The sequence below is a fragment of the Nerophis lumbriciformis genome, linkage group LG24 (genome assembly GCF_033978685.3).
Source record: "Nerophis lumbriciformis linkage group LG24, RoL_Nlum_v2.1, whole genome shotgun sequence".
NCBI lineage: Eukaryota > Metazoa > Chordata > Actinopteri > Syngnathiformes > Syngnathidae > Nerophis > Nerophis lumbriciformis.
This window is the reverse complement of record NC_084571.2, coordinates 36,402,078-36,412,621: the sequence shown is the minus strand read 5'-3', so window position 1 is coordinate 36,412,621 and position 10,544 is coordinate 36,402,078. Positions and strand designations below refer to the sequence as shown.

The 10,544-nt window shown below is 40.2% G+C and overlaps 1 protein-coding gene across 1 annotated transcript in view; it reads left to right on the top strand.

Moving 5' to 3' along the window:
- Nucleotides 1-6,220: 6,220 nt before the first annotated feature.
- Nucleotides 6,221-10,544, top strand: part of nr5a5 (nuclear receptor subfamily 5, group A, member 5) — a 26,739-nt gene continuing 22,415 nt past the window's right edge. The window contains exon 1 of the mRNA XM_061982055.2: nucleotides 6,221-6,374. Coding sequence (XP_061838039.2) covers nucleotides 6,290-6,374 — 85 coding nt within the window. The 5' untranslated portion in view covers nucleotides 6,221-6,289. The remainder of the gene's footprint in view (nucleotides 6,375-10,544) is intronic.

Here is a 10,544-nt window from a genome sequence, read left to right as displayed (position 1 = left end):
ATTTAAACAACTGTATTGTTGATAATAAAGGTAAATTATTGGTATTGTTCATTATCAATAGCGCTATTTCTATTGGTATTTGTATTGATCCATTTGTAGTGTAATAATGCTCATTGTCATTTCTGTATTATTTTTTATTTTTCGCTAACTGCTTATTTGCTATTACTTTTACCATCATATTTGTACATGTCATATTTGCTGATGTTGCTCTATTGTTGTTGTTGTTGTTGTTTGCTGTTGTTGTTTTTGTCTCTCTGTCTAATCCCCCTCTTGTCCCCACAATTTCAACAAATACAAATAAGGCAACAAGAGAAGTATCCTACACTTCTCTTTTGTAAAGTAAATCTGAACAGCCGACATGGGCATCTACATCAACTATATGATTTGCCTAAGAAGCTGGACAGGACATAAAAAATAAAAATAAATAAAAAAAAGTGACTGTTTGCTATCTTTGGGGTGGGGGGCGTGGTCGGGGGTGGGACGGGGGCGTGATTGGGGGCGTGGTTAAGAGGGGAGGAGTATATTGACAGCTAGAATTCACCAAGTCAAGTATTTCATATATATATATATATATATGTATATATATATATATATATATATATATATATATATATATATGCAAACAAAACTGTGTTTAGATAATTGATACTTTAAACTTGCAAAAATAAATATTAAGGAATATAACTTGGCTTCTGAGAGCTTCAAAATGTAATGAATAAAATGCTAAAGTTGTTGATAAACAAGCAATTATTTTAATAATTAAATATGGTCATTTTAAATGAATTATTATGATAATTTAAAATCAATTATTTCAAATATGTTTATTTTAATGTATAATTCTATGGCTGGATGTAATAAGGAGTCAGAAAAAATACAAATAAAAACACAATTAATTTTGATGTTTTTAGCAAAATATAGTAAAAATGTATTTCGTTTTTGTTTTGTAATTAATAAATATATTTATTTTTAGGTGAGATAAACATAATAATACAATGTATCTCTAGTCTGGATGATTTAGTTCCTGTCACCCTGTTGTCCTCCCGTCATAAAAAAAAAGGCTGTCCTCACTCAGGTCCGCATGGAGCTGGAGGGGGCGTGGCTTCTAGCTCCGGCTGAAAATCGGGAGATTTTCGGGAGAATATTTGTCCCGGGAGGTTTTCGGGAGAGGCGCTGAATTTCGGGAGTCTCCCGGAAAATTCGGGACGGTTGGCAAGTATGCTTGTGTATCTTTAATATCAGGGCACGCAAAACAGACTAAGTGAGCTCTGAATGTTGAATGCATGAAACACTTCCAAATAGACGACCTACAGAAATACTTGGCACAGTCCATGGTCACTCTTGAAACACTGCACACACAAAAGGGATATAATTAGAGATGTCCAATAATGGCTTTTTTGCCGATATTCCCCAACTCTTAATTACCGATTCCGATATCAACCGATGCCGATATATACAGTGGTGGAATTAACACATTGGGCTCTCCTATTTCTGGGTCTGAGGTTACCGAGGTAGTTAAAAAGCTCCTCGGTGGCAAGGCCCCGGGGGTGGATGAGAGCCGCCCGGAGTTCCTTAAGGCTCTGGATGCTGTGGGGCTGTCTTGGTTGACAAGACTCTGCAACATCGGGGGCGGTACCTCTGGATTGGCAGACCGGGGTGGTGGTTCCTCTCTTTAAGAAGGGGAACCGGAGGGTGTGTTCTAACTATCGTGGGATCACACTCCTCAGCCTTCCCGGTAAGGTCTATTCAGGTGTACTGGAGAGGAGGCTACGCCGGATAGTCGAACCTCGGATTCAGGAGGAACAGTGTGGTTTTCGTCCTGGTCGTGGAACTGTGGACCAGCTCTATACTCTCGGCAGGGTCCTTGAGGGTGCATGGGAGTTTGCCCAACCAGTCTACATGTGCTTTGTGGACTTGGAGAAGGCATTCGACCGTGTCCCTCGGGAAGTCCTGTGGGGAGTGCTCAGAGAGTATGGGGTATCGGACTGTCTTATTGTGGCGGTCCACTCCCTGTATGATCAGTGTCAGAGCTTGGTCCGCATTGCCGGCAGTAAGTCGGACCCGTTTCCAGTGAGGGTTGGACTCCGCCAAGGCTGCCCTTTGTCACCAATTCTGTTCATAACTTTTATGGACAGAATTTCTAGGCGCAGTCAAGGCGTTGAGGGGATCTGGTTTGGTGGCTGCAGGATTAGGTCTCTGCTTTTTGCAGATAATGTGGTCCTGATGGCTTCATCTGGCCAGGATCTTCAGCTCTCACTGGATCGGTTTGCAGCCGAGTGTGAAGCGACTGGGATGAGAATCAGCACCTCCAAGTCCGAGTCCATGGTTCTCGCCCGGAAAAGGGTGGAGTGCCATCTCCGGGTTGGGGAGGAGATCTTGCCCCAAGTGGAGGAGTTTAAATACCTCGGAGTCTTGTTCACGAGTGACGGAAGAGTGGATCGTGAGATCGACAGGCGGATCGGTGCGGCGTCTTCAGTAATGCGGACGCTGTATCGATCCGTTGTGGTGAAGAAGGAGCTGAGCCGGAAGGCAAAGCTCTTGATTTACCGGTCGATCTACGTTCCCATCCTCACCTATGGTCATGAGCTTTGGGTTGTGACTGAAAGGACAAGATCACGGGTACAAGCGGCCGAAATGAGTTTCCTCCGCCGGGTGGCAGGGCTCTCCCTTAGAGATAGGGTGAGAAGCTCTGCCATCCGGGGGGAGCTCAAAGTAAAGCCGCTGCTCCTCCACATGGAGAGGAGCCAGATGAGGTGGTTCGGGCATCTGGTCAGGATGCCACCCGAACGCCTCCCTAGGTAGGTGTTTAGGGCACGTCCGACCAGTAGGAGGCCACGGGGAAGACCCAGGACACGTTGGGAAGACTATATATCCCGGCTAGCCTGGGAACGCCTCGGGATCCCCCGGGAGGAGCTGGATGAAGTGGCTGGGGAGAGGGAAGTCTGGGCTTCCCTGCATAGGCTGCTGCCCCCGCGACCCGACCTCGGATAAGCGGAAGAAGATGGATGGATGGATGGAATTAACACATTATTATGCCTAATTTTGTTGTGATGCCCCGCTGGATGCATTAAACAATGTAACAAGGTTTTCCAAAATAAATCAACTCAAGTTATGGAAAAAAATGCCAACATGCCACTGCCATATTTATTATTGAAGTCACAAAGTGCATTATTTTTTTTAACATGCCTCAAAACAGCAGCTTGGAATTTGGGACATGCTCTCCCTGAGAGAGCATGAGTAGGTTGAGCTGGTGGGGGGGTAGCGATGGGTGTATATTGTAGCGTCCCGGTAGAGTTAGTGCTGCAAGGGGTTCTGGGTATTTGTTCTGTTGTGTTTATGTTGTGTTACGGTGCGAAATGTGTTTGTCATTCTTGTTTGGTGTGGGTTCACAGTGTGGCGCATATTTGTAACCGTGTTAAAGTTGTTTAGACGCCCACCCTCAGTGTGACCTGTATGGCTGTTGACCAACTATGCTTTGCATTCACTTGTGTGTGTGAAAAGCCGTAGATATTATGTGATTGGGCCGGCATTCATCTCCAGTTGTAATCTGTCAAAACGTGCACTTCTATGCTACTATTTCTCAGAAAAATACACCACTGGTTGCCCTGAAGCGGATTGACTTGAAATTTCTCACACAGCTCGATTTGCCCTACAAAAAAATCCACTGTGATGTTTGGCTGTTTAGCCGGAACAACACACAATTTGGTACACACCTTTGGGAGACTGACTCGCACATGTCTGGAGGGTTGTACCAGTATTAGTATAGTACTAATTGATATAGTACTAATTGTAATAGTTGATATAACTGATATAGTACTAATAATTGATATATAATAATTGATATATAATTGATATATAATAATTGATATAGTACTAATTGTACCAGTATTAGTATAGTACTAATTAATCATATTCGGTACTATACCGCCTCTGAAAAGTACCGGTTTACCCTCCCTCGGCGCTCCCGTCTTGTCATTGCTGGTTTTACGAGCAGAGGAGCATGTTCGGCAGCGCGCACACACAAAGTACTTACAAGCAGACACAGTGTGTAGACAGAAAAGGGAGAACGGACGCATTTTGGCTTAAAAATTGACGATAAAGGTGAAGTTATAACACTGAAACACCCTCAGGAAGAGGCTAAAGTTCAGCCGCAGTCAACAGTGTTTTAGCTACTTCTAAATCACTAATCCTCGCCTCCATGGCGACAAATAAAGTCAGTTTCTTACAAGTATCATTATCACTGGAGGACGAGGAATAGCTAAACATGCTTCACTACACACCGTAGGAGGATACAATAGCTCACCGGCGTCACAATGTAAACAAATGCTATTGGTGGATCCAAACCAGGGGTCGGCAACCCGCGGCTCTAGAGCCGCATGCGGCTCTTTAGCGCCGCCCTAGTGGCTCTCTGGAGCTTTTTCAAAAATGTATGAAAAATGGAAAAAGATGAGGGGGAAAAAAAATCTATTTTTTGTTTTAATATGGTTTCTGTAGGAGGACAAACATGACACAAACCTCCCTAATTGTTACAAAGCACACTGTTTATATTAAACATGCTTCACTGATTCGAGTATTTGGCGAGCGCAGTTTTGTCCTACTAATTTTGGTGGTCCTTGAACTCACCGTAGTTTGTTTACATGTATAACTTTCTCCGACTTTCTAGGACGTGTTTTATGCCACTTTTCCTGTCTCATTTTGTCCACCAAACTTAATGTTGTGCATGAAAGGTGAGTTTTGTTGATGTTATTGACTTGTGTGGAGTGCTAATCAGACATATTTGGTCACTGCATGACTGCAAGCTAATCGATGCTAACATGCTATTTAGGCTAGCTATATGTACATATTGCATCATTATGCCTCATTTGTAGCTATATTTGAGGTCATTTAGTTTCCTTTAAGTCATCTCAATTCAATTTATATCTCATGACACACTATCTGTATGTAATATGGCTTTTAATTTGTTGCGGCTCCAGACAGATTTGTTTTTGTATTTTTGGTCCAATATGGCTCTTTCAACATTTTGGGTTGCCGACCCCTGATCTAAACCTAACATCCACTATAATGATACCAAGTACATGAGCGTATCTCGTCGATACTACTATGATTACGTCGATATTTTTTGGCATCACAACATCTTTTGTTTAAAAAAAAAATTATATTATGTTTATAAAGTCAGTAAATATGTCCCTGGACACATGAGGACTTTGAATATGACCAATGTATGATCCTGTAACTACTTGGTATCAGATTGATCCCTAAATTTGTGGTATCATCCAAAACTAATGTAAAGTATCAAAGAAGAGAAGAATAAGTGATTATTACATTTTAACCATACTTGCCAACCCTCCCAAATTTTCCGGGAGACTCCCGAAATTCAGCGCCTCTCCCGAAAACCTCCCGGGACAAATCTCCCGAAATCGGAGGTCTCAAGGTTGGCAAGTATGATTTTAACAGAAGTGTAGATAGAACATGTTAAAAGAGAAAGTAAGCAGATATTAACAGTAAATGAACAAGTAGATTAATAATTAATTTTTACAGCTTGTCCTTAATAATACTGACAAGATAATAATGACACAATATGTTACTGCATACGACTAATTAGGAGTCTTTGTTTGTTTACTTACTACTAAAAGACAAGTTGTCTAGTATGTTCACTATTTTATTTAAGGACAAACTTGCAATAATAAACATATGTTTCATGTACCCTAAGATTTTTGGTTAAAATAAAGCCAATAATGACATTTTTTGTGGTCCCCTTTATGTAGAAAAGTATCAAAATAATTTTGGTACCAAAATATTGGTATCGGGACAACACTCCATGTCTGTCAAATTGGTTTAAAAACAAGGCCGTCCGCATTATTTGTACCGTCCTGGACTGAGATTTGTTTCTTAACGGATCAGCGCACTTCCTTGGAGACTCCATAAACAAGACACAATACAAGAGGAAGAAATAAAGATATGGTTGCAATCTTCGGTGGTGCCACAATTTAGTGGACTGTTATCTTATCGGGCCTCCGGCTTGAGGATGGCTAAATGACTTCACTACAGTGACATTCCAGCAGGTGGCTATCTGAGCGTCTGCACGCCGCTCTCACATGCACATGGGCTAGGAGTGCCAGTCAGGAGAGGTTTTATGACCCGGGACGACAGATCGAAGTCCAGGTGTGGACTTCAAACGGTTGTCAGTCCAACCGGGACACTCGGGGCTGGCGTGTCGGCTCTCCCGCACTGTGCGTCCCACGCAGCGGATCCTGATGGACTGACCGGGGACTTCCCTGGGCTTTCGGTTAGAATGGACATCCCTGATCATTCCCAGGAGCAGCAGCAGGACCACGACTACCTTGAGGACATCTTTGCTTTGGAAAGAGCGGCGACATGTGAGTAGATGCTGGTGGTGCGTATGGACTGGACTCTATTACGCTAGATCCACTATGGACTGGACTCTATTATGTTAGATACACTATGGACTGGACTCTATTATGTTAGATCCACTATGGACTGGACTCTATTATGTTAGATCCACTATGGACTGGACTCTATTACGTTAGATCCACTATGGACTGGACTCTATTATGTTAGATCCACTATGGACTGGACTCTATTACGTTAGATCCACTATGGACTGGACTCTATTATGTTAGATCCACTATGGACTGGACTCTATTATGTTAGATCCACTATGGACTGGACTCTATTATGTTAGATCCACTATGGACTGGACTCTATTACGTTAGATCCACTATGGACTGGACTCTATTATGTTAGATCCACTATGGACTGGACTCTATTACATTAGATCCACTATGGACTGGACTCTATTATGTTAGATCCACTATGGACTGGACTCTATTATGTTAGATCCACTATGGACTGGACTCTATTATGTTGGATCCACTATGGACTGGACTCTCACTATTATGTTAGATCCACTATGGACTGGACTCTCACTATTATGTTAGATCCACTATGGACTGGACTCTATTACGTTAGATCCACTATGGACTGGACTCTATCATGTTAGATTCACTATGGACTGGACTCTCACTATTATGTTAGATCCACTATGGACTGGACTCTCACTATTATGTTAGATCCACTATGGACTGGACTCTCACTATTATGTTAGATCCACTATGGACTGGACTCTATTGTGTTTGATCCACTATGGACTGGACTCTATTACGTAATTTTATTTTATTATTTTATTTTTATTTATTTATTTTATTATTTTTTTATTTTTTTTTCTATTACGTTAGATCCACTATGGACTGGACTCTATTATGTTAGATCCACTATGGACTGGACTCTATTATGTTAGATCCACTATGGACTGGACTCTATTATGTTAGATCCACTATGGACTGGACTCTATTACGTTAGATCCACTATGGACTGGACTCTATTATGTTAGATCCACTATGGACTGGACTCTATTATGTTAGATCCACTATGGACTGGACTCTATTATGTTAGCTCCACTATGGACTGGACTCTATTATGTTAGATCCACTATGGACTGGACTCTATTACGTTAGATCCACTATGGACTGGACTCTATTATGTTAGATCCACTATGGACTGGTCTCTCACAATTTTGTTGGATCCACTATGGACTGGACTCTCACTATTATGTTAGATCCACTATGGACTGGACTCTCACAATATTATGCTAGATCCACTATGGACTGGACTCTCACTATTATGTTAGATCCACTATGGACTGGACTCTCACTATTATGTTAGATCCACTATGGACTGGACTCTGACACTATTATGTTAGATCCACTATGGACTGGACTCTATTATGTTAGATCCACTATGGACTGGACTCTATTATGTTAGATCCACTATGGACTGGACTCTATTATGTTAGATCCACTATGGACTGGACTCTCACTATTATGTTAGATCCACTATGGACTGGACTCTCACTATTATGTTAGATCCACTATGGACTGGACTCTCACTATTATGTTAGATCCACTATGGACTGGACTCTCACTATTATGTTAGATCCACTATGGACTGGACTCTCACAATATTATGCTAGATCCAATATGGACTGGACTCTGACACTATTATGTTAGATCCACTATGGACTGGACTCTCACAATACTATGCTAGATCCACTATGGACTGGTCTCTCACTATTATGTTAGATCCACTATGGACTGGACTCTCACTATTATGTTAGATCCACTATGGACTGGACTCTCACACTATTATGTTAGATCCACTATGGACTGGACTCTTACTATTATGTTAGATCCACTATGGACTGGACTCTCACTATTATCTTAGATCCACTATGGACTGGACTCTCACTATTAGGTTAGATCCACTATGGACTGGACTCTCACTCTATTATGTTAGATCCACTATGGACTGGACTCTCACACTATTATGTTAGATCCACTATGGACTGGACTCTCACTCTATTATGTTAGATCCACTATGGAGCTTAGGGAAGGCTATGTAGACAAAGTAAACAAAAACGGAATGCTGGACGACAGCAAAGACTTACTGTGGAGCAAAGACTGCGTCCAAAATGTACATCCGAACATGACATGACAATCAACAATGTCCACACTAAGAAGGATAAAAACAACTGAAATATTCTTGATTGCTAAAACCAAGTATAAGCAGGAAATATCGCTCAAAAGGAAGACATGAAACTGCTACGGGGAAATACCAAAAAAGGAGAAAAAGCCACCAAAATAGGAGCGCAAGACAAGAACTAGAACACTACACAAGATTTGTAGAAATGTAAATGACATGATGTTCTTTACAAGTGTAAACTTTTGACCACGACTGTAGATGAAACCAAACCAATCAGAGCTGTCCAGTATTGTGGCCACTGATTGGCTCAGCCACAGACAGCATTACCATACTGCATTCAAATAGTGTGAAGGTGACAAAAAGTGTGTTGAAATAATAATAACGTTGAAAAACGTACTTAGTGGGTCATAAACATGTGTTTATGCTCCAACTGTGAAAATATTGGATTTATATTCATTTATCGCAGTCATGTCTGGAACCAATTAACTAAAATACACAAGGAACGATAGTATTATTGCCATTCATTTAAATGTATGTCCATTTCACACACAGTTGCCTCCTTTTATTAACCGGTGACAACATCTGTGACGCTAAACACCTTGAAGGCAAAAAAAAAAGGAAGGGGGAAAAAAAAGAACCTATTATTAGTTATTTTGGGGGCGTAGGGGTTCACTGAGTGCATGTTTTGTATCTTTTGCGTCATCCATTTGTCCTACTATTTACTGTTTAACTATGTCAAGCGGAAAGGGTCTTTAGACCTTAGCACAGGACTGTAAATTGTAAGGGTAAAAAAAAAAAAAAAAAAAAAAAAGGTAAATCCCATTAGAATACTGTACATGTTATCAGTATAGCTTGGAACTTAACTTTCGCAACTTATTACCACAGCCTGTGACACACAAGCTAAAGCAGGGTTGTTGTGTTTAGGTCGGATTGAAAGATAGGCCCCAGCACCCCCCGCGACTCCGAAAGGGACAAGCGGTAGAAAATGGATGGATGGATGGAAAAGATTGGAAAGAATATATTGCAAATGAAAACTGTTGTTACACTTTAAGCCCACCAGATGGCAACAAAGCAGTCAACATTTCCGATTTTGACACTTAGAAGAAATCTCGACTTTTTGAGAAAAAAATTCAAACTTTGACTCTTAGAAAAAATCCAAATTTTTTAACAAAAATATTTCCGACTTTTTGACAAAAATATTTCAAATTGTCAAAAAGTCGAAATTTTTTGTAAGTGTCAATAAGTCGAGATTTTTTGTAAGTGTCAAATAGTCGGAAATATTTTTGTCAGTCGGAAATATTTTTGTCAAAAAGTCTGGATTTTTTCTAAGTGTCAAAGTCTGAATTTTTTTCTCAAAAAGTCGAGATTTCTTCTAAGTGTCAAAAAGTCGGAAATGTTTTTGTCAAGAAGTCGAGATTTTTTCTGAATTTCAAAAAGTCTGGATTTTTAAAAATGTCAAAAAGTCTGGATTTTTTTTGTTAAAAGTCGGACATTTTTCGTAAGAAACGTAAAGACTGGAAGGAAAATATTGCAAATAAAAACTGTTGTTGCACTTTAAGCCCACCAGATGGCAACAAAGCAGTCAACATTTCCGACTTTTTGACACTTAGAAGAAATCTCAACTTTTTGAGAAAAAATTTCCGACTTTTTGACAAAAAAATTTCAAATTGTCAAAAAGTCGAGATTTTTTGTAAGTGTCAATATATCGAGATTTTTTTGTAAGTGTCAAATAGTCGGAAATATTTTTGTCAAAGACTCGGAAATATTTTTGTCAAAAAATAGATTTTTTGTAAGTGTCAAAGTCTGAATTTTTTTCTCAAAAAGTCGAGATTTCTTCTACCGGTAAGTGTCAAAAAGTTGGAAATGTTTTTGTCAAAAAGTCGAGATTTTTTCTAATTTTCAAAAAGTCTGGATTTTTTTAAAATGTCAAAAAGACATAAAAAAAATTTTTGTCAAAAAGTCAGACATTTTTTTGTAAGAAACGTAAA